Raw genomic sequence first — 25,093 nt, 5'->3', positions numbered from 1 at the left:
AACATTTGCACAATCAACATTGTCCCAGATTATCGCACTACTCGCTTGAAGTCTCGGCGCCCTTTGCACAACGGTCATTGCACCGGACTATTGCAATATTAGTCTTTGGAACTGCTCTAATTGCTAGAGGACTCTGCATACGTACTAGAGCGGCTCCAACTACCGGAGACAAATTCCTTGTGTGTTTTTGGGACATACTTGGCAAAATAAAGATGATTCTGATAAAGTGATATTAGTATATTATTACAGTATGGGATAAGTTATTAAATTTGCATCTTTTTTTTTTTTTTAAACCAGGCCAATAACATAACACGCAGCCAATATTCTAATACGTTATTACATTATTGACCAAAAGTTGTTATGTTATAGGTCCAGGACTTTTATAAAGTTATTGGCCAGGAATTACGTTATGGGCCTATTACTTTTTAAAAGGGGCAAATTTATTACGTTATAGGCCGTTACAACATTATGGGTTATGGTTATTACGTTATGGCCTTTGTGCATGCGATTCGTCATCAATTCGTAGGCATAGCGAACATTATGTCTGCTTTGATTTTTTTTTGTTTTACCGATGATATAGTAGATCCATCCATCCATCCATTTTCTGAGCCGCTTCTCCACACGAGGGTCGCGGGGTTGCCGGAGCCTATCCCAGCCGTCTTCGGGCAGGAGGCGGGGTCCACCCTGAACTGGTCGCCAGCCAATCGCAGGGCACATCGAAACAAACAAGCACCCCATGCGGCTCTTCATGAAGCAACAGTGACATTTGGGACAATGGATGGACCACTAGTGACACCCACAGGTCGTGGAAAGAATCAGAATCAGAATCAGAATCATCTTTATTGGCCGAGTACGTCCAAAAAACACATGAATGTCTGCTAGTTGTAGTTTGCATTGATCGGTAGCGCCTGCCTGAGGGAAGGAGCCGGAAGAGCCGGTGACCGGGATGCGGAGGGGATGCTACTACAAAACCAAATGAACTCATCATTAACATTTTGATTGAACCCCCATCTACGCTAAAATACAGTATAAAAAGTATGAATTGAGCGTGCAAATATCGAAGGTCAGGTGACATGTGCAGCATAGTTAAGGTCGGAGAACCAAGGCAAATAAGACATTTATAAATCAGATGACATAAACGATGGGTGGAGGGATGACAACACACTCGAGGCAGCGACGATGAGGAGGAGGAGGCAACGTCGCCGTCCAACCCGAGCCGGCCTCTAAAGTGGGCGGGTCTACCGGGGTCCAAGGTGTGCGGGCTGTGCGGACGAGGTCAGCAACACACCGGAGCTGTGACTGGCGACACGATGGACGGCGAGGGCAGGAGAGTGGTGGTCTGCGACAACGGCACGGGGGTAGGTCAAAAAGCGTCCCGGGCGCCGTAGCTCCTCTTTGTGTGCGTTGTTGCCGGGCGGGAATGCACGGGTCTGTCTCGACTTGTCGCTCTCCGAAGCCGCCGTACAAGGCCACGAAATGCTCATCTGATCAGCCATTGGCTGAAAGAGAGGACGTGACAGCCCAGGTGGGAACATGTCAGGAGACATGGAATGTGCCGCAGGAAATCCACGCACGGCGTTGGTGGGGCGGAATTTGCGCTGGGATCTGCAGCCTTTTGTAGTTCACGCTGGAATACATATTTATGTACGTGGCGGACGTATTTCAGGAATACCTCTCAAACAAAACTGAAATGCTCTCATACACACTACTGAAACATTTCCACTCATATTCATATTTCACACACGCACACAATGCTCTCACACTCACTATTTTTTTTTTCCACACACACGACTGAAAGACACTGTCACACGCACAAAAACTCTAATCCTCTCCCACGTTATACTGAAGTGGACTCATCTAATGTACTGAAGTGTGTGTTTCAGTGGTGTGTATGAGTGTTTCAGTTGTTTGTGAGATGATTGTAGTTGTGACTGTGAGCGAAAAAAATCAGTAGTGTGTGTGAGAGCATTTCAAAGGTGTGCCAGAGAGGGTTAGCAGCGAGTGCGAGCAAAAAAAAAATGTGAGAGCATTTCAGTAGTGCACGAGAGATAATCCTGAATCCTGCCCACGACGCCCCCTCATAAAAGTCATTCCTGCATATTGGCGCTTTATCAGAATCCGAATCCGAATCCGAATCCTCTTTATTTGCCAAGTATGTCCAAAAAAATTTGTCTCCGCTCCACTACGACAACAGACAGTCGAATGACAGAACATTTAATTCTTTACTTAACTTTCGTCACAAATTCACCTATTCACCTATTTTGCATTCTCTGAGCAATACCAATCATAATAATAACACTGTTGCGCTGTGGTTGTTACGCTCGTCTAGTTGAGTGTGGAGTCTCTGGCGCCACTCTCGGTGCTCACGTGACATGAACGGACTAGACCAATCGTACGGCATGGGGGGAGCGCACAAAAGCCCATGTGTAGTAAGTTACCCAAACAATTGTGAAAAGGACACGAGCACTTTTTTCATGTTTTGTAAATGAGTATCGATACTTTATGAGTGTCATCGATACCCAATTGATACTCGTGAGACTACGGCTATGTCAATACTACAGAATGAATACGCCGATCACTTCTACGGAACGCAAGCTACAGTAAGACAGGCTCGTGCTAAATGATATAAGGTTCAATACCGACCCGGGAAAAGTGCCAATTCTGGTCTTGTTGGATCTCAGTGCAGCTTTTGAAACGGAAGATCGTAATATACTGCTGAACAGGTTGGAAACGTGGGTAGGACTAAATGAAACGGTCCTTAAATGGTTCAGGTCCCACCTGGAGGAAAGGAGTTATTTTGGAACCATTGGAAGTGTTGAATCTCATCGAATGGCAATGACCTATGGGGTCCCTCAAAGGTCAGTTCTTGGACCGCTCTTGTTCAGCCTGTATATGCTACCCTTGGGTGAAAGTCTTCAGAACTTGAATTTTTACTATCAAGTTCAATTGACGTGTTGTGTCTAATACAGATAAATAACCGGATGAGCCAAAATCTTCTTCAATTAAACCACAACAAAACTGAGATAATTTTTCTTGGCAATCAAGAAAAGAGGATTGCTGTTAGTAAATACCTGGAGTCACTCTCTCTTAAAAACCAAAGACCAAGTCCGAAACCTTGGTGTACTGATAGATTGCGACCTGACTTTTAACAGTCCTATCAAATCAATGACTAAAACTGCCTCCTACCATCTGAAGAACAAATCCAGAGTAAAGGCTTGCATGTGCCAAGCAGACGAGGAGAAGCTGATCCATACTTTTATGGTCGGGGATGAGATCCTGCCCCAAGTGGAGGAGTTCAAGTATCTCGGGGTCTTGTTCACGAGTGAGGGAAGAATGGAACGGGAGATCGACAGGCGGATCGGTGCGGCGTCTGCAGTGATGCGGACATTGTATCGATCCGTTGTGGTAAAGAAGGAGCTCAGCCGAAAGGCGAAGCTCTCGATTTACCGGTCGATCTACGTTGCTACCCTCACTTGTGGTCACGAGCTGGGGGTCGTGACCGAAAGAACGAGATCCCGGACACGAGCGGCCGAAATGAGTTTCCTCCGCAGGGTGTCCGGGCTCTCCCTTCGAGATAGGGTGAGAAGCTCGGTCATCCGGGAGGATCTCAGAGAAGAGCCGCTGCTCCTTCACATCGAGAGGAGCCAGATGAGGTGGCTGGGGCATCTGATTCGGATGCCTCCCGGGCGCCTCTCCGGTGAGGTGTTCCGGGCACGTCCCACCGGGAGGAGACCCCGGGGACGACCCAGGACACGCTGGAGAGACTACGTCCTTCGGCTGGCCTGGGATCCCCCCGGAAGAGCTGGATGAAGTGGCTGGGGAGAGGGAAGTCTGGGCGTCCCTGCTAAAGCTACTGCCCGACCTCGGATAAGCGGTAGAAAATGGATGGATGGATTATTTTAGTGTTCGCTGTTTTAATTGTACTTTTATTTTTTCCTCTTTGTTTTAAATGTTCATAAGCTTTTTTTTCTTTGTTTTTAATGTTTTTAATCATGAAAAGCACATTGAGTTACCTCGTGTATGAATGCGCTATATAAATACATTTGCTTTGCTTTGCTTTGCTTTATTACAAGAAGCTATTCTAAGCATTTTTAGGGGTGCGTCAATAAATTGAAATACAGTGAACCAAGCCAAGTATGGTGATTTACTGTATGAATAAAGTGTGGGATTAACGTTTCGCACCTTATCGACAGTTTGTCAAGTGTGGCTTTGCGGGCTCCAACTTCCCAGACCATATCTTTCCCGCCATGGTGGGTCGCCCAGTCATTCGATCCACCACCAAAGTAGGCAACATCGAGATCAAGGTAACGACCGGTGGCAAAACTTGGGAAATGTTGCCGCATTTTGCTCACCTCACCTCATCTCACTTCACCTCATCTCATCTCATCTCATCTCACCTCACCTCATCTCACCTCACTTCATCTCATCTCATCTCATCTCACCTCATCTCACCTCACCTCATCTCACCTCACTTCATCTCACCTCATCTCATCTCACTTCATCTCATCTCACCTCATCTCCCCTCATCTCATCTCACCTCATCTCACCTCATCTCACCTCATCTCACCTCACCTCATCTCACCTCACTTCATCTCATCTCACCTCACTGCATCTCATCTCATCTCATCTCACCTCACCTCACCTCACTTCACCTCATCTCACCTCACTTCATCTCACCTCACCTCATCTCATTTTACCTCACTTCATCTCATCTCACCTCATCTCACCTCATCTCATCTCACCTCACCTCATCTCATCTCACCTCACTTCATCTCATCTCACCTCACTTCATCTCACCTCACCTCACCTCACCTCATCTCACCTCACTTCATCTCACCTCACCTCATCTCACCTCACTTCATCTCATCTCATCTCACCTCACCTCACTTCATCTCACCTCATCTCACCTCACCTCATCTCACCTCACTTCACCTCACCTCATCTCACCTCACCTCACTTCATCTCATCTCACCTCACCTCACTTCATCTCACCTCATCTCATCTCACCTCACTTCATCTCATCTCATCTCATCTCACCTCACCTCATCTCATCTCATCTCACCTCACTTCATCTCACTTCACCTCATCTCACCTCACTTCATCTCACCTCATCTCACCTCATCTCATCTCATCTCACCTCACTTCATCTCACCTCATCTCATCTCATCTCACTTCATCTCACCTCACTTCATCTCACCTCACTTCATCTCATCTCATCTCATCTCACCTCACTTCATCTCATCTCACCTCATCTCACCTCACTTCATCTCATCTCACCTCATCTCATCTCACCTCACTTCATCTCATCTCACCTCACCTCATCTCATCTCATCTCACCTCACTTCATCTCATCTCACCTCATCTCATCACAGTTCACCTCATCTCACCTCACCTCACTTCATCTCACCTCACCTCATCTCACCTCACCTCATCTCATCTCACTTCATCTCATCTCATCTCACCTCATCTCACCTCACTTCATCTCATCTCACCTCACTTCATCTCATCTCACCTCACTTCATCTCACCTCATCTCATCTCATCTCACCTCATCTCACCTCATCTCACCTCACCTCACCTCATCTCATCTCACCTCATCTCATCTCATCTCATCTCATCTCATCTCACCTCACCTCACCTCACCTCATCTCATCTCTCAGGACTTAATGGTGGGTGATGAAGCCAGCGAGTGCCGCTCATTGCTAGAAGTGGCGTACCCCATGGAGAATGGGATGGTACGCTGCTGGGACGACATGCTCCACCTGTGGGACCACACCTTTGGACCCGAGAGGCTGGACATTGAGCCATCCAAGTGCAAGGTACCAAAGAGCCTGGCGGCTGTGTGCTGAAGTTGTACTTGTCGTACAGTGAACCTCCATTTACGTTCCAGGGGCCACCATAGGTAAAAATCTGGGATTTCGAGACCATATAGATTTTTTTCCAAGTTTTACCCCTCCCACATGCTTTAAACACATCTAAACCAATAAAACACACTTGAACTTATTAAAACAATGTTTGAAAATTATTCGTTAGTGCCTGTTCCTACTCTTTCGGGGTCAAGAAATGGCACTTTGAGGAAACGAAAAAACTCGTTGGGACAGTTCTCCAAATAAGAGGGGCAAAGCAGCTTGTTGGAGCCGTTTGTCACTTTGAGTTGAAGTTTGCTGTTAAACTGACATTAAAACAAATGGTTATTTAACATTGTATACTAGGACTGTAGCGATTCAAGTTACACAGTTCGATACAAATTGACATTTTCTTCGAGGGAGCAGGGGACAAAAGCAGCAAAAATTCGCAAAAAAATGAGCAAAAATTGGACCATATATTTAGAACACTTAATTATACATGAAAAAAATAACAATATCATCTCTGAGATAACAGACTGATTTTCCTTTCCGCCAAACCTCTTGCAGTATTTCTGCTAAATGCTCAGCTGTGTGGCTCTCGTTTGGGAGGATGGGGTTCGCAATTTGCCAATTCTCCATGATAAAGTGTGTGGTGATGGCCACGTATAGTGCCGTGAAGAGGTACTCACTTCTCGACTCTCTTATTCGCTCACTCTCAGAGTCCATCCAATGGCGGATAAACTGGTACAGTACTTAATTCCACCTCACTGTCATGTAAAATGTATGGGACATGGTGCTGCTATGTCAGTAAGCAGCTACAGGACACTAGCGTTAGCTGCTGGCGCAGGAATATAGAGAGTGAATGAGTAGATCGAGCGGTGAATTACATAAATTTTATATACATATATATATATATATGTCTCTCCATCCATGCTCTGTACCGCTTACCCTCACTAGAGTCACAGGTGTGCTGGAGCCAGAGGCGGGGTGCACTCTGAACTGGTCACCAGCCAATCGCAGGCCACACATAGACACATTCACACTCACATTCACGCCTACGTGCCGTTTGCAGTCTTTAAGTAACCGTGCATGTTTTTGGAATGTGGGAGGAAACCGTAGTACCTGGAGAAAATCCATGCAGGTATGGTGAGAACCCGGGTCCTCAGAACTGTAAAGAAGGGCATCCGGCTTAAAAATTTGGCAAACAAATATGAGCATTCATCCAAAAAATTCCATACTGGATAAATCGTGGCCCAGGTGAACAACGTCTGCCACCCCCACCGTTAACCTAGAGGGCACCGGTTGAAATTCAGCTGCTGTGGGTTGAAGACGAAGTAGAGATGCGGGTGTTGTGTATCTGTATTTCGATCAGGTGGAAAGGCAGTAAGGCTGGAAGTTTAGGGACATTATTATTTTACTAAGGTGTAGATGGGAAGACAAATGGAGGAGGGGTTATTTTAAAGGAAGAGTTAGCTAAGAATGCCTTGGAGGTGAAAAGAGTATTAGATCAAGTGATGAGGGTGAAACTTGAAATTGAGGGCGTTATGGATAATGTGATTAGTGGCTAGCCGTGCCCCACAGGTAGGATGTGACCTAGAGGTGAAAGAGAAATTCTGGAAGGAGCTAGAAGAAGTAGTTCTGAGTATCCCAGACAGAGAGAGAATTGCGATTGGTGCAGATTGTAATGGACATGTTGGTGAAGGAAACAGGGATAATGAAGAAGTGATGGGTAGGTTTGGCATCCAGGAAAGGAACTTGGAGGGACAGATGGTGGTAGACTTTGCAACAAGGATGCAAATGGCTGTAGTGAACACTTTCCTCCATAAGAGGCAGGAACATAGGGTGACCGACAAGAGCGGAGGTAGAAGCATGCAGCTGGATTAACTCTTGTGCAGACGATGTCATCTGAAGGAGGTTACCGACTGTAAGGTAGTGGTAGGGGAGAGTGTGGCTAGACAGCATAGGACGGTGGTGTGTAAGATGACTCTGGTGGTGGGGAGGAAGAGATTAGGAAGACAAAGGCAGAGAAGAGAACCATGTGGTGGAAGCTGAGACAGGACGAGTGTTGTGCAGCTTTTCGGGAAGCGGTGAGACAGGCTCTCGGTGGACGGGAGGAGCTCCCAGAAGACTGGACCGCTGCAGCCAAGGTGATCAGAGAGGCAGGCAGGAGAGTACTTGGTGTATCTTCTGGCAGGAAAGGAGAGAAGGAGACTTGGTGGTGGAACCACACAGTACAGGAAATAATACAAGGAAAAAGGTTAGCTAAGAAGAAGTGGGACACTGAGAGGACCGAGGAGAAGCGAAAGGAATACATTGAGATGTGACGTGGGAAGAAGGTAGAAGTGGCAAAGGCCAAACAAGAGACATATGATGACATGTATGCCAGGTTGGACACTAAAGAAGGAGAAAAGGATCTATACAGGTTGGCCAGACAGAGAGAGCGATAGAGATGGGAAGGATGGGCAGCAGGTTAGGGGGATTAAGTATAGAGATGTAAATGTGTTGACTGGTGCCAGTAGTGTGCTGGATAGATGGAAAGAATACTTCGAGGAGTTGATGAATGAGGAAAATGAGAGAGAAGGGAGAGTAGAAGATGCAAGTGTGGTGGACCAGGAAGTGGCAATGATTAGTAAGGGGGAAGTTAGAAAGGCATTAAAGAGGATGACAAATGGAAAGGCAGTTGGTCCTGATGACATTCCTGTGGAGGTATGGAAGCATCTAGGAGAGGTGGCTGTGGAGTTTTTGACCAGCTTGTTCAATAGAATTTTAGTGCGTGAGAAGATGCCTGAGGAATGGAGGAAAAGTGTACTGCATGTGGAAGTCTGGAGTGTCAGAGAAGTTTGTTAGAATAATACAGGACATGTATGAGGGCACAGAACAGCGGTGAGGTGTGCTGTAGGTGTCACAGATGAATTTAAGGTGGAGGTGGGACTGAACCATGCATAAGCCCAGGGCCCTGTTTGCAGTTATGGATAGGATGACAGATGAGGTTTGATTATAATCTCTGGAGACCATGGTGTCCGCATGATGACATTGTGATCTGTCGTGAAATCAGGGAGCAGGTGGAGGAACAGTTAGGAAGGTGGAGGCATACACTGGTAAGGTGAGGAATGAAGATTAGTTGAAGAAAAACAGAAAATATGTGCATGAAGGAGAAGGGTCAAGGGGCAAGAGTGAGGCTACAGGGAGAAGAGATAGCAAGGTTGGAGGACTTTAAATACTTGGGGTCAACCGTCCAGAGCAATGGTGAGTGTGGTCAGGAAGTGAAGAAACGGGTCCAAGCAGGTTGAAACGGGTGGAGGAAGGTGTCAGGTGTGTTATGTGACAGAAGAGTCTCTGCTAGGATGAAGGGCAAAGTTTATAAGACCGTGGTGAGGCCGGCCATGAAGTGCGGATTAGAGACAGTGGCAATGAAGAGACAACAGGAAGCAGAGCTGGAGGTGGCGGATATGAAGAGGTTGAGGTTCTCTCTCGGAGTGACCAGGTTGGATAGGATTCGAAATAAGATCATCAGAGGGACCGCCAAAGTTAGATCTTTTGCAGACAAAGTTAGAGAGAGAGCAGCCTTTGATGGTTTGTACACGTCCAGAGGGCTGGAGCCTATCCCAGCTATCATCGGCTAGGAGGCGGGGTACACCCTGAACTGGTTGCCAGTCAATCGCAAGGCACATATAAACAAACAACCATTCACACCTTGGGGCAATTTAGAGACTTCAATTAACCTACCATGCATGTTTTTTTGGGGATGTGGGAGGAAACCGGAGTGCCCGGAGAAAACCCACGCAGGCACGGGGAGAACATGCAAACTCCACACAGGCGGGGCCGGGGATTGAACCCCGATCCTCAGAACTGTGAGGCAGAGGTGCTAACCCGTCGGCCACCGTTCCACCGATACAGACCCTTTCCAAAAAAATGTAATATCATGGAATTGTTTCTTTACTTTATAATATAATAATTCCATTCAAAAAAGTTAAAATTTCATAGATTATAGATTCAGGGCCGACTAGTTAAACTATTTCAATTTCATTTATTTGTTTATTTTTATATCATTTGGGCTTCCAGCTCATAAAACCCACGAAGTAAGGAAAAATGTTGAATACTGTGAAAAATCAGCCTAAATTTTGCAGGCCATAAATGTTTTAAACTGAGTGTCACACACTAATCATCTACTTAACACAAAGCACCGCTGCAGGTTTCCCAGGTGTCATTAAACTGCTACAGTATGGTTCAATTGTCTCAGTTGGGTTCAATATGGGGAAGACTGCAGACTTGACAACTGGCCAGAAGACCATCATTGATACCCTCCATAGGATGGGTAAGCCACAAAGGTTCATAGCTAAGGAGGATGGCAGTTCACAGAGTTCTGTGTTCAAGCACATCAATGGGAAGTCACGTGGAAGGACAAAATGTGGCAAAAGCAAAAGAGATGATCGAGGGCTTCAGCAGATTACCAAACAGAGAAGATTCATGAATCTAGCAGAGGTCCAGAAGAGTGGAATGAGGCGGGAGTCACAGCTTCAAAAACCACCACATTCATTCTACAACTGTCGGGTTCCTCTGGTCCAGCCACTTCTGAACCAACGTAGGAAGCGTCTCAACTAGGCCAAGGAGAAGGACTGGACTGTTGCGAAAGAGGTCTACTGCCATTCTCCGGTCGAATATTTAAAAAAAGGACCTATTTATTTTGTGCTGTGGCCAACGGTGCTCGCGGTCCACATATTATTGTTTTTATGTCAGAGGAGGCCCGGGGAAATTTGAACATGGGCCGCATTTGGCCCGCCGGCAGACTTAGGACATGCCTGATCTGTCTGGGTCTGGGTCTTTTCGACTACCAGTACTAGAGAGCAAGTCGTAGTAGTAGCAGAGCTCAAATGCTCCCATAAGCTACTGCTGACTTGAATGTGATTGGCAGGTCCACAGTTTCAGGGTTGTTCGAGGTTTTAGCTCTGTTTCGTCCTTTCGCTAGCAGTATTAGCCTAGCCATGCAGACACAGGTTTGCTCAACGCACTCATCGGAAAAAGTCGTCCCATGGCGCACAGTTGGAGTAGGCTTGATGAACAAATGTATTTTCAATCAATAATTCAATAACGATGATATGAATTTTGCCATTTCCAAAATGATACAGGATTGTGAATTTGAAAACCGCGATTTTCGGGTTTGACACAGAATCGCTACAGCCCAATTGTACAACTGCATTTAAACATTCAAATGTTGAACCCAACCATATATTATGCTTAAGAAAGTCTGCAATTTTAATGTTAGCGTATATTGAAAGATGCCATTGACACGGCGGAATTTAAAACGCAGCAACACATACAATCAGCACAACGATATATGTAAATATCATGTCACACACAGATCCTGCTGACGGAACCTCCCATGAACCCGACGAAGAACCGCGAGAAGATCGCCGAGGTCATGTTCGAGAAGTACCAGTTCCACGGCATCTATGTGGCCATCCAGGCCGTGCTCACGCTGTATGCGCAGGGTAAAATAGTCGCCATTGGGTTCTGTGCAGGCCATTTGTGTCCGCCTTAACAAGATAAGGAAAAAAGGCGGTACCCAGAATAGATGGCTCATTTTCCTATAATCTGATCAGTAATGGTAAAAACGTGCCCCACTGAATTGCCTTTTGAAAATCAATTGATTTGACTAATATTTGAATATTTGGCATTTGCTATCCATCCAAGTATAACGGGTTTAATGAGTAGTTCGGATCGTGTATGCGCTTGTGTCCGCCGACAGTGTTGCCACAGTTACCTTGAAAAAGTCACTTGGTTACTTTACTGATTACGTGATTTCGAAAGTAACTAAATTAGAAAAAAAAGTAACTTTTTAGTTACTTTCAGCAGCTGTCAAGCGGCAGGAATATCACTTATCCAAAAGTACCAAAAAAATGCATTAGCTTCACCGCACAACTTACAGAATGATGCCATCAACATGAAAAAATAACTTCAGTATGAGTGGAGTTGAAGCCACATTAAAGGAGCAACATGCCAAGGAGCCAAGAAATCAATAACTTTTTGAAAATAGGGTTTGAGGCCAGGCTCTTTTGACATTTTTGACAACTGCGGGTTAATGATCTCTGCCGGCGGTTTCCAAATAAAAGATGTCGCCACCTTTTGCCAACAGGTCTGCTGACAGGGGTGGTAGTGGATTCCGGTGACGGCGTCACTCACATCTGCCCGGTGTACGAGGGCTTCTCCTTGCCGCATCTGACGCGCAGGCTGGACATCGCCGGGCGCGACATCACTCGTTACCTCATCAAGGTGCGGCGAGCGCCTCTCTTGTCAAAGTGCAGTCAAAAACTGGTGATCACAGAGGACCACCACAGAAGATGAAAATATGTGATATAGAGAAACCAAACCGAAAATGATCGGGGTGATCGCGTCAATGCTTTACTCCAGCGCAAAGATAAGTGAGGGCATGTTCTGCCCATGCCTGTGTGGGTTTTCTCACACAGGCACTCCGGTTTCCTCCAACATCCCAAAAACATGCATGAATTGGAGACTCTAAATTGCCCGTAGGTGGGAATGGTTGTTTATATGTGCCGTGCGATTGGCTGGTGACCAGCTCAGGGTGTACCCCGTGGAGCACTTATAGGTCAAATAAGAATTGAATTAATTTAGGAGACAGTAATCAGCCGGGAGCGACGCTTGTGTGACTTCCGGTTTATCGTAATTTTCAATGTAGTTGTTAAAATCAAACTAATGTCTCGAAAAAGGGCACCACGTCACTTTTTATAAGTAGAAACCTTCGGAGAAATGACGACAAACCTTGTTATCGGTCTCGTAATCTGAAGGTTGCTACATTTTACGACATTTTGAGTCCGAGGTTTACTTAAACTCAGAACACACACACACAAAATACCACCCCGGTCCTCAGAACTGTGAGGCAGACGCTCTAAACAGCTACAACTACAAACTACAAAAAGAAAATAACACTAAGGGTAAAAGAAAGAAAAAAAAAAATGAGGCGTACGAAAATGGAAACGAAGACATCGTGTGTGTGGTCGCTGGGCTAAAATAAGTGAGCGTAGGACTCAGAGCGAGAGAAGACAAAGTTGGGATTTCGTATGAAGCTAGTAATTTCCCCACAATTATTCGGCGCTAATATTGTAGTCTGGCAAGGTTGCCGCGTTTCCTCACGACCGTAAATTCAAGATGGCGGGCGGTAGTCTCTCTTTGGAAGCAAGGTACCGAACCGACATGGCTTCCGGATCCCCCGGTACCTTCGTAGTAGCGCCTCTGATCGCTTAACGGAGGCCCACGCTTAGGCCGCGAAGCCATGTCGGTTCGGTCCCGGCTCGCGTTTACCAACCGTGTGCCCGCACAAAAGAAGGGGGAAACGGGGGAGGGGTGGCCGACGGCGAGCTGCCAGCAAGGTACGAGGAGAGGAGAAACAAGACCCCAGAGGCGGGGCGTAGGAAGAGGGATTGCCGACTTCAGCCTGAATCTTGTCAACAAGATTGGGCTCTTGTTCTTAGCAGAAAAAGAAACCTTACTGGGTACTTTGCCCATTTCAAACATTACAGACATTTATTTGACTGCTGATGACTAACGAATGGAAAAACCTCGAAACAGACATTGTTTCTGATGAAAGAAGAGTCTAATGTTTCTTAGCCAGTTTGCATAGCCATTGTACACAATATTGGTGAGGCTTCAAAAATCAGTGAAAGTGCTCTGAAACACCTGGCAGTGAGGTGGTTCCTTGCTCACAAAATGGCTGGCAGTGAATGAGTTCAGCAGGACACGCCCAGTCATATGGAACATATTTTTATATCGCAATACGATTGGTTGATGCTTCACGAATTAAAATAAACTTCAAGGGTCAAGCCAACTGTCTTCTACTGCTTCAGGTAGCTAAACCAGCTTGAGTACGAACTGTATTTTGATCCTCAGGTGAACCTGCCAAGGTGACAAGGTGCTTCTTAATTTGTCAAAAACAATGAGTGTAAATGTAATGTAAACATCGTAAACTCAGTCTAAACAATTCGTCGCTCTGGCTGGTATCAATAGAGGTGTATGACCCAACTTTCAGCACAAGTGTATATAACAATGTACCACATAAAAGTGCAGAATCAGCCAAAAATAAACATCTGATCATACCACAGTACATTATAGAAGACCAAAAAAAAAACACTTTCTGGACAAGGCAGCTACCGAACGGTCCATTAGATGCATCAGTATCTGGGTTTATCAAAGGTTTTTAACTATTTAAATTAAAATACAGCTCAAAGAACACTTTTTCCGGATTAACTAGCTACCTTTAGGTTAGCTAGATAGGGGGCCAAAGATGTCGTGTTACAATGAAAACCAAATGATGTCCATCACCCACATGTTTGCATTAAGTATATTCGCAAACTCCTCTGCCAACTCAGGGTAGGACCCGTAGTTGTTGGGCAACTCAGAAAACACTAAAGGTGTTTTTAAAGGGCCTGTAGCGTGCTATTTTAAGCCTTCCCAAGTCAACGACAGGCACATATAAAACTAATATATTACTTTTAGCACGATAGAGGACTCATGAAATATCGGTTTTCCTGATCAGTTGACACCGTAGCCTCACTGGCCAGTAGATGTCGTGTGTCCATCACACCAAGAGTACACCTTGAGGAATCAGGCATTTTCAGAAAAATGTTGACACTTGAAGCATAAATATCTGGATCCATACAAAAATATAATCACTTGTCCCTCATCATAATACCATAACATGTTGGTTACTCTTCTTGGTGTCGGGGTAAGGCCAGCATATACTTCATCCAGTCCTCCCAGTGCTAATTTCAGTTTCAGTTTCAGCACACTGGACCAACACTCTGCAACATATGCAGGATCTTGAACAAGTTCTTTATGTGCCACCTCAATTAAAGTTTTCTTCACATCCCCCTTATTGACAACAACTTTAACCTCATGAGTGTCAAGGAAATCTATTCACTCCTCAGATCCAGCGACGGACAGAAAATCATTCATTGCTTGTTCAGCCACTTCCTTTTCTTCAGAGGGAATTGTGTCTACAAATGCCAAAAGCAGGTCCTAAAGGAATTGGCCAATGCTATGGGAAAATACTGAACCGTGTTGTATCCCAAGACCATGACTTAAACGTTGTTAACCCATTCGTCTTTCATGACGTGTCGCGTCATCGGTATCTTCCTTGTGCCTCCATGGGTGCATTTACTGAAGAGTGCGAGTCCCAGTACTCACTTAATGCGTCACGTAACACACCGCCATTGTCTTCTCCTTTTTCCATTGGACCATTGGGTGTTGGACCATTTCGATCTCCGCCAGCAGCTCATCAACAGATACACTGCCATTTTGAAAGGCCGTATTCAACTCCGTGAAAACATTTCCCCTGTGCAGCTTCATCTTTGTTACTTTAAGTGGATGAGAGTCTTGGGTTGGAGGTGGATTTTCTCCTTCTAAGAGCTCCATGGGGACGGTGTCGACGAGGGGGTCATCAACATCGTCAGTGGCATAATCAGCAAAGGTATGTCTGAAGACGGCATCCGTGTCAACAATGATAACTTCTTCATCACCAATTTGGTTCTCTGTTAGGAGTCCACCTTCCGCTCCCGCAATTTCCCTGCCCAAGGTAAGCACATTGGCTGTTCCCTCCGACGCAGTCAAACTCTCAGAACAGGTGTCACGTGGTCCATGAAGAACATTTCCATGGACATCATTAGTAGAGACCCTTTTGCATGACAAATAAAGTCGTAATGTTTTCACCTTTCGCTTTTCATACTGCATACAAGTTGTTCGTGGCGCAAGCATTTCTTCGGTGAAGTCTCGCATTGAAAATTCGAAATCACTTTCCCCGCCTAGTTTGGATTTTTCATGCCTATTTCTATTTAGGCTGACATTGTTGTTTTCTTTGGGGCCTTGAAATGCCTCTTCTCTGTGTCACCTGCACAAATCTACCCTGATTCTCTTCAAATTGATGTAGTTGCGGTGTTCTTTTGAGTCATTAGAATTGCCAGACATTTTTTTCATACGCTCATCTGTAAGGCCATTGTTGGATCCCCGCTTTTGTTGAATTTTTGAAATCAAAGCTTCATTTGCTTTGGATATGGTCGTGTTGGTTCCTTCGAACACAGCCACTTCTCTTCTGCCGTACTGATTGATTAGAATGAAATTACACTTGACATGTATTAGCCACATGTTTTAGCATCTACTCGAGCACCTGAGCAGAACCCGGGAGCTCACTACGGCAGTAAATAACCAACAAATTGTTATCATGAAACAAAAAGGTGCAGACAAGATACTTACATTGCATTTGTCTGTTCGCGAACTTCCACTTCTCCGGCGAGGACTCAACTCAACTAGGACCCCTTTGGTGGCCGCTACGTGCCAGAAAAAAAACAAAACACACTAAACTCAACACGTCGGGGATAAAAAGGTTGTCATGATAGCGTGATTGCAGCGAATGAATACCTAAAAGTACGGAAAGCGAAAGGAAACACGCAGGCTAATTGTAGCCGGTCCTGCTAGTACTGCTATATAATGATCAACCCCCTCAAACTACAGCAATATTATTTCCGTTCAGTTCAGAATTCACACCAGTAAGACTATAACATCCAAATAGAATTTACTTCACTTGACAGATATACGTAGGTATACGGAGCCCCACATATTAGCTAAACTGAGGGTACAGTTTGGTAAATTGAGGGAACGGATTACTAAACTGAGGGTACGGATTACTAAACCGAGGGTTCAGTTTACTAAACCAAGGGTACGGATTACTAAACTGAGGGTACGGATTACTAAACTGTGGGTACAGTTTCCTAGACTGAGGGAACAGATTATCAATGAATTTAATTTTTCTCATACCTTGGCACCAGGGGGGCTCCGTCTGTGTGAACGAAATCGTTTTTTCCCCCTCACGTCATGTCGGGGGCTCCGTAAAGGAGTGGCGAGGACCTGTGGCTCTTTTATTTTCACAAACATACAGCACATGCAATTGGTGGTGAGGCCGATTGTTTTTTGTTGTAGAACCGTTGCCTGTTTCTTTGTACAGCTGCCTGCTCCGTGCATAAGTTGCATGCTGAAGCATTTCTTGTTTTTTGTTTTAGTTTGGGCTGGTGACCACCGAGCCCAATTTATATGTTGTTAACTTGGATTTGTACCTTTTTCTTAGGTAGGCATTCGGTAGACAGTACTGGATACGACGACCTGTGACCTTTCGTTCCTTCAGTGCTAGCCCCATTATTTTCCTTTTAGTCGGGGTCTCCAGTCCCTTTTTGTTTGTTTGCGTGACTTTATTCTTTTGTGGGGCGAAATAAAGCTCGTGGCCTTTGACCTCACTCCTTTTGTTGCTGGCATTTTTGTACATGTTGCAACAACTAGTGACATAGAATTCAACATTTTAACACTTAGTGCTTTACTAATAGTACTTGTCGCACGTTGATGTCCTCTAGTGCACAGTTTTGCAGGGCTCTAGACTAAAATTTAGATGCATCACAATCAACACTGCAGTCTTACCGGGTCGCTTTTTAAAAAAAAACACAGTATTGACTGGTAAAGCAAGGTCCATAGAGAGATGGGTGAGAGAATTTGGTATGGATGAACTTCACTGGCCTGCAGAAAGTCCTGCCCTTTGGCTCATTTTGAGTGGACAGTGAGCCAGGACTTCTTGTCCGACATCAGTGTGTAACCTCACAAATATGCTCCTAAAACATCCATCCATCCAGTTTCTGTACCGCTTATCCTCACTCGGGTCACGGGCGTGATGGAGCCTATCCCAGCTATCTTCAGGTGAAAGCTCTTCGCCAACCAATCGCAGGGCACATATAAACAGCCATTCACACTCACATTCACACCTACGGGCAATTAAGGGTCTTCAATCAACCTACCACGCATGTTTTTGGGATGCGGGAGGAAACCCTCAGTACTCGGAGCAAACCCACGCAGGCACGGGGAGAACATGCAAATTCCACACAAGTCGGTCACCATGTCGCCGCTCCTGAAACAATAGGCAAACATTCCCATAAACTCCCTCCTAAACCTTGTTGAAATCCTCCCCACAAAAGTTGTTGTTACAGCTGCAAAGATCATATTAAACCATATGGATTTCCAATGGGATATCACTTCAAATCATATAGAAATCAAGGCAGGTGAGCGAATACCTTTGACAATATCGTGTAGTGTATGGCTGATGACCAGTTCACCCAAAGATAGCTGGGATAGGCTCCAGCACGCCTGCGACCCTAGTGAGCAGGCGTTCGTACTCAGAATCCCCAACAGCCATGGGGACAGGAACAGGAAAACGTGAGAAGCCAGAACTCGCACTGGGTCATGTTGTATCGTCTTCCGTATATGATTGTGGGACACGCCGACCCTGATTGCATCAACAAGGCCTTAAACGGGGAGGTGTAGCGAGTACAATGTGATTGGCTGACAGATTGGCCATCTAGTAGAATATGATTGGCTGAGTGATTGGCTGTCTGTCATGGGAGACTGTGACAGAAGAAATGGCGGACTCAGATACAAATGGCTTTACATAGTACCGCGGTAGATGAACAGTGTTATCGAGACGGAACGTTATGTCATCTTTTTAACCCTGTTTTTCACCTCAGCTGCTGCTGCTGCGTGGCTACGCCTTCAACCACTCGGCTGACTTTGAGACAGTGCGCATGCTGAAGGAGAAGTTGTGCTACGTGGGATACAACATCGAACAAGAGCAGCGTCTTGCCACAGAAACCACTTACCTGGTGGAGTCCTACACGGTAGGCTGGACCAACACTCATTGTTTGTCCCCTGAGGTTCGGGTTGAGACGCGGTGTCCAATCAATGCATCCACCGCAGCTCCCAGATGGCCGACGGGTGATGGTCGGAGGCGAAAGGTTTGGTGCCCCTGAAGCACTCTTCCAGCCTCACCTGATCAATGTGGAGGGGGCGGGCGTGGCCGAACTCCTCTTCAACACCATCCAGGCGGCCGACATCGACCTCAGGTGAGTGTCACGTTGCTTGGCTTTGCGGAGTACACACAACAAGATTTTTCCAGCTGAATCTGTTTTTTTTTTTTTTTTTTGTGAGAGACTAGTTTTGTGCTCAAGACCACACTATCTGAGACCAAGACTTGCCCGAGACCAAGAAGACCAATACTTTTGTGATTTGAGATCGCGAGAAGGCCAAGACCGAGACAAGACGTGACTGTGAAGATACTTTAAAATAAATACAAATAAATCCGCTTAACATCCCGAAATACATTGGCCTGCAACTCTTTCAAAGCACAGCAGGCAAAAATCTCAAATCTTAACCATTTTTCTCAATTAAATTCTTGCAAATACAGTAATAGTAATACAGGAATTGAAAGTATTTGTTGTTTTACTAAGTGCTTCTCTTTATTATTATATTAATGAAGTTGAAGAATAGTGGATCAGTGCTGGTCTTGACTGGTCTTGCCGGAAAGTCCAGATTCTGGCCAGTCCGAGAGCGAAACAAGATCAAGACTTTTGGGGGTCGAGTTCGAGACAAGACCAAGACCTTCAAAATGTGGTCTAGAGACCGGTCTCCAGACCAAGATCTAACACAATTGTAGACGTGACGAGAAAAAAAAAAATCGCGATATGTCTTCTTATGGTGTGCTTTGTACTTGATGACCTACGGTACTGGGAGGAGCTATGGCGTCGCATGGAAGGCTCAGTGTCTTTCCATATTAGTTAGTAGTTTTTATGGGCCTTATCATTTCAAGTTCTGACTGTTTCCTGAGCAGATTGGGGAGAACATTGCACTCTGAATTCACCCCACACCACAGCAAAATCGGTCAAGATAATCTTTTAAAACCATCTGATAATCTTGCCTTTGCTGGCTTTCAATCGAAGAGAGGAAAAATGCTCACAACGTCCCGAGTCGAGGTCAGCAGCGCCCCCTCCCCACTATACACAGTGTTGATGGTTCACTGTTTCCCCCCTCCTGAGACGCTGGATGGTGGACCAGAATTTCCTGGAAGTCGTCCGGAGGTCTTTCTCCTCGGCCTCACCGAACTCCTCCCTTGCCCAAGTTTTTGCTTCAGCGACCACCAAAGCTGCGTTCCGCTTGGCCAGCTGGTACCCATCAGCTGCGTCAGGAGTCTCACAGGCCAAAAAGGCCTGATAGGACTCCTTCTTCAGCTTGACGGCATCCCTCACCGCTGGTGTCCACCAACGGGTTCGGGGATAGCCGCCATGACAGACACCAACCACCTTACTGCTGTTTGGTGCATAGGCACAAACAACGATCAGGACCCGTTCCCTACCTGAAGGTGGAGGGAGGTTACCCTCTCGTCCAAACTCTAATGTACAGGTGCCGAGCTCGGGGCCAATAAGTATACCCACACCTGCTCGGCGTGGGAAACTCCAGAGTGGAAGAGAGTCCAAGCCCTCTCAAGCGGACTGGTACCAGAGCCCAAGCCGTGTGTGGAGGCGAGTCCGACTATATCTAGTCGGAACTTCTCGACCTCACACACCAGCTCAGGCTCCTTCCCTGCCAGAGAGGTGACATTCCACGTCCCTAGAGCCAGCTTCGGGAGTCGGGGATCGGATCGCCAAGGTCCCCGCCTTCGGCCACCGCCCCTTGCACTGCACCTGACCCCTATGGCCCCTCCCACAGGTGGTGAGCCCATGGGAAGGGTGACCCCCGTTACCCTTTTGCGCTCTGCCCTTTTGCGCTCTGCCCGGCAAAATCTTTTTGAGACTTCTGGCAATCAGGCCTTGCTGAAGAAAAATGTTCAAAAACAAAACCAAACAAAAAAAACTACCCATTAGAATATGATTAAAGTACCAGTAAGAGTAAGAGTATTGTTCAAATATTAACGATACCCATCCCTAGTGATTGGAATTTTAACTAACTCAATCAATCTCGGCAATGGCTTGACAAAAATAACGTTCCATAGCAAAAGCTTTTGAATATTTCGGGCCCTGCGCTGTAAACAAGGGTTGACTGGATCCAGCAATCGGAAATCCGTTCAAATTAGGCATGATTATTGGTGCGTGTGTGAACCCGCTTTAAAACGTGTTGGTGTTTGCAGGACTGACTTCTATAAACACATTGTCCTGTCCGGGGGAAGCACCATGTACCCGGGCCTCCCGTCCAGACTGGAGCGAGAGATCAAGCAGCTCTACTTGGAGAGGGTTCTGGACGGAGACACACACAAGTTGGCTGTAAGAATAGACCTCACGCACACACGATACCGCATTTATTTTTGCTAAAACAAATAACTGAAAGGCTACATACTCATACATAGTCTACATACTCCTGTTCAAATGTCAAAAGTTTGCATCATATTATCAAATTAGGTTAGGCCCCAAAAAATCTCCAGGATTGTGACCTGTAAACTGTACATTCGATAATAAAAACAAATATTTTAGAGAAGGGAAGTGAAAATAAGCAACCGAGATAATCACGTTCAAACTTCAATATTCAATATTATACAAGTTTCACTATTTGAATGGAATTACTGAAAGAGTGGGGGCAGCAGCTTAAACTGGGAAAGCCCAGACTTCCCTCTCCCCAGCCACCGGAGTCACCAAACCGGACCCCTTCAACACCTTGGCTGCGCCTAGAAATTCTGTCCAGAAAGGTCATGAACACAATCGATGACAAAGGGCAGCCTTGGTGTAGTCCAACACTCAATAGAAATGAATTCGACTAACAACCGGACCCTGACATCGGTTGTACAGGAACCGAACATCCCTTATCAAGGGTTATGGTACGCCATACTCCCGGATCACCCACCAAAGGGGCCCACCTGAGGGACACGGTCAAACACCTCCAAGTCCACAAAGCACATGTAAACTGGTTAGGTGAACTCCCATGCTCGAAGACCCTGCAGAGGGTGTAGAGCTGGTCCACTCCTCCATGGCCAGAACGAAAATCTCCTGAATCTGAGATTCCACTTCCTGACGGACCCACCTCTCCAGTCAGGTTTCGATTAAGAGCATTTTGAACCTGCATGCGAGAATATCCCCTGGTTTTTGGTGTGGGAAACAAACTTGGTATGCCAGTGATAAACATGCCCCCGTCCCTGCTTTTTGGGAAAGTGTTGTCGGCATCAAATTCAAAACGAAGCTTTGCAAAAAAAACAACAACAAAGTTGATCGGTTTGAACATTGAATAGCTTGTGTATATTACTGTATCGGGGCGTACTTGAGAGGGTTTTAGGACTCTGTATGCGAGTAAAACCTGAATGATGTCCCTGACAGCCCCTCTGTCGCACGTTATTTTGTTGTACCCCACCTCCACAGAAGTTCAAGATTCGCATCGAGGACCCCCCACGCCGCAAACACATGGTGTTCCTGGGTGGCGCCGTGCTCGCCAACATCATGAAGGACAAGGAATCCTTCTGGCTGACGAGATCCGAATACCAGGAGAGCGGCCTCGGCGTGCTGCAGAAACTGCGTGGCGACGTCAGATAAGAATGCTGTAAACAATGTGAATTTCAAATAAAAGATGACTTTTGCCAAAAAGTCAACCGAAGTTTTTTACTTTCAATTGTATACAATATCCATTTTGACAACTTTGAAAACATAAACAAATAACATGTTGCATGTTGTTATTTAAGAGCTAGCAAGTGTTACGTGAACGTCTCGTTGTGAATTGAACTGACACTGCATTCCGAATGATTATGCAAATGATGTTTTTCCCTGATTCAAGTTATCAACTGCTTGAGCCAAATTGGAAGTTGAAGTGGAAATTTATTCTGTGGTGGTCCCAGTGTGTTTCCATTGGGGGAAGCTTATTGTAGATTTCAAGAGGCAGGAACCAGTTGCTCCTTTCGAAGAGTGTCACCTGATTTCGGTAAGCGAACCAACAGCTGAGTTGCAGCTGATGGATGAGTACGATGTATGAAGTGGGACACGGCTCCGGAATCCAATTCGGACTTCTCTCCTCCCACTTTGGGGGAAGTGGGCCTTGACGGCTGTTTCAGGGGGTTTCAGAACTGTGGCACCCGCAAACGCCCAGTTTGTGAAACGCTATTCTTTCAGGTGGGTGAAGATCAAACAGTGGTGATGTGTTTTGTTTTGTTAAAAAACATTTTTTTTTAATCCCTTAATAGAGATGTACGGCGGCGCTAAAGTGCAAAACACAACAGCAGAGAACTAAACACAACAAAAATAACTAATCACAACAACAAAGAATGAATCACTTCAGCAAATTTCAATATTTGAGGTTATAGTCATTATAAATGGTTTGTATTGAACTACTTATCTATTATTGATTCTTGTGTACTATGTTGCTGTCTTTTATTGTTCATGTATTAATTTGAAATTGTTGTTTAACCCAGTGTAGGTGACATGAAGTGACATGAAAGGCCCCCAAAATAAAATGCATTGATATCATTAAAAGATAGAACCTTGACTGCTTTATATCACAAAATGCTGTTTTCCATTTCCTACAGGAAAATGTAAACGGAGCAGAGGAATTGAGGAGATTGAGGAGCATCTTCTCCATCAGACCAGTAGCAGAGTAAAAACAGAACAGCCAAAGTCAAGACGACGTGTCACTGTACCCACTGCGCTACCTGGTGGAACCACTGTGTTCGGTCTAGTCTGGCTCCATCTGGTGGACATTTGTGGTACATCTGGCCAATCGTCATCATCATTTTTGGACCTGCATCGGATCAACAATTGAGGCATATTTTGTCCCATCAATCAAATGCACCATTCATCACATTATGCCAACACTCGACAAATCAGCGATGAAGATTAACTTCGTGACACGATAGCTAGCTAGCCTGGCTCATTCTGCTGATTCTCATCCCAGCCGCTTCATACTGTGAAGGACGTAATATCATGTCAATGTTCAATAGATCATGGAACCTTCAATCGTCCTCGCGTGTTCGTTTTCTTTGTCCAAAGAGAGAGGAAAAAACAAGACACCAACGTGCTGAGTCTCAGGGTGCATTCAATCAACTGCCCACCAGAGTGCAGGATCAGTGAATGACACACCTTGTTTATTTGAGCTAACTCCTTTTATACACGTCAGAAGGTTTCGTTATGACTGTTCCGTAGAAGGTTTTGATATATGTTTAGCAGAAGGTACCTCTGGCCTTGGGTGTTATCAGAAAAGGGAGTCATCCTAAGATGTGGGCACCCGTCTCTCTGGTCTTGGATGTTTTGGAAATGGAACTTATTTGTTAAAGAAAGGAACATAGCTTCATGAGTACAAATAGAACAATCCAACAATACTGGGCTGCGAACTGCTCCAGTGAGAGTTGGAGGTCACGGCTTGATGAAGCCAACAGGACCACATCATCTGCAAAAAGCAGTGATGCAATATTGAGGGCAGCAAACCGAACCCCCTCTACGCCTCGGCTGCGCCTTGAAATTCTGTCCATAAAACAGAATCGGTGACAAAGGGCAGCCTTGGCGGAGTCAGACCCTCACCGGAAACGAGTCCGACTTACTGCCGGATATGCGGACCGAACTCTGACTCCGGTCGTACAGGGACCAAGCAGCCCGTATCAGGGGGTTCGGGACCCCATACTCCCGAAGCACCCCCCACAGGACTCCCCGAGGGACACGGTCGAACGCTTTCTCCAAGTCCACAAAATACATGTAGACTGGTTGGGCGAACTCCCATGCACCCTCGAGGACTCTGCCGAGGGTGTAGAGCTGGTCCACTGTTCCACGGCCAGGACGAAAACCACACTGCTCCTCCTGAATCTGAGATTCGACTTCCCGACGGACACTCCTCTGCAGCCCCCCTGAATAGAGGGGGACCACCACCCCAGTCTGCCAATCCAGAGGTACTGTCCCCGATGTCCATGCGATGTTGCAGAGGCGTGTCAACCAGGACAGCCCCACAACATCCAGAGCCTTGCGGAACTCTGGGCGAATCTCATCCACCTTGCCACCGAGGAGCTTTTTAACCACCTCGGTGACCTCAACCTCATAGATAGGAGAGCCCGCCTCAGAGACCCCAGACTCTGCTGCCTCATGGGAAGGCGTGTCGGTGGAATTGAGGAGGTCTTCAACGTATTCTCCCCATCGGCTCACAACGTCCCGAGTCGAGGTCAGCAGCGCCCCATCCCCACTATACACAGTGTTGATGGTGCACTGCTCATGAGACACCGGATGGTGGACCAGAATTTCCTCGAAGCCGTCCGGAAGACTTTCTCCATGGCCTCACCGAACTCCTCCCATACCCGGGTTTTTGCTTCAGCGACCACCAAAGCTGCATTCAGCTTGGCCAGCCGGTATCAATCAGCTGTCTCAGGAGTCCCACATGCCAAAAAGGCCCGATGGGACTCCTTCTTCAGCTTGACGGCATCCCTCA

At 46.1% G+C, this 25,093-nt stretch overlaps 1 protein-coding gene across 2 annotated transcripts; it reads left to right on the top strand.

Moving 5' to 3' along the window:
- The first annotated feature begins 1,199 nt into the window (after positions 1-1,199).
- On the top strand, positions 1,200-22,291 carry zgc:101810 (uncharacterized protein LOC493612 homolog). Of its 2 annotated transcripts, XM_061763641.1 has the most exons (9): positions 1,200-1,358; positions 4,194-4,304; positions 5,660-5,818; positions 11,205-11,334; positions 11,979-12,115; positions 18,412-18,561; positions 18,641-18,786; positions 20,844-20,976; positions 22,060-22,291. In XM_061763641.1, exons 1-9 carry the CDS (start codon positions 1,311-1,313, stop codon positions 22,228-22,230), a joined length of 1,185 nt encoding a protein of 394 aa, XP_061619625.1. In that variant the 5' UTR covers positions 1,200-1,310; the 3' UTR covers positions 22,231-22,291. The 2 variants fall into 2 exon arrangements, with proteins under 2 accessions (XP_061619625.1, XP_061619627.1); XM_061763643.1 differs by lacking the exon at positions 20,844-20,976.
- The last annotated feature ends 2,802 nt before the right edge of the window (positions 22,292-25,093 follow it).

The sequence above is a fragment of the Phyllopteryx taeniolatus genome, chromosome 23 (genome assembly GCF_024500385.1).
Source record: "Phyllopteryx taeniolatus isolate TA_2022b chromosome 23, UOR_Ptae_1.2, whole genome shotgun sequence".
NCBI lineage: Eukaryota > Metazoa > Chordata > Actinopteri > Syngnathiformes > Syngnathidae > Phyllopteryx > Phyllopteryx taeniolatus.
This window is presented reverse-complemented; position numbering and strand designations above follow the sequence as displayed.

Excerpts from the sequence above, each read along its gene's own strand:
- zgc:101810 (XM_061763641.1), top strand. The coding sequence starts at position 1,311 with ATGGACGGCGAGGGCAGGAGAGTGGTGGTCTGCGACAACGGCACGGGG. Across the intron at positions 1,359-4,193 it reads TCTGCGACAACGGCACGGGG|TTTGTCAAGTGTGGCTTTGC; the intron begins GTAGGTCAAAAA and ends CCTTATCGACAG. Across the intron at positions 11,335-11,978 it reads GCTCACGCTGTATGCGCAGG|GTCTGCTGACAGGGGTGGTA; the intron begins GTAAAATAGTCG and ends TTTTGCCAACAG.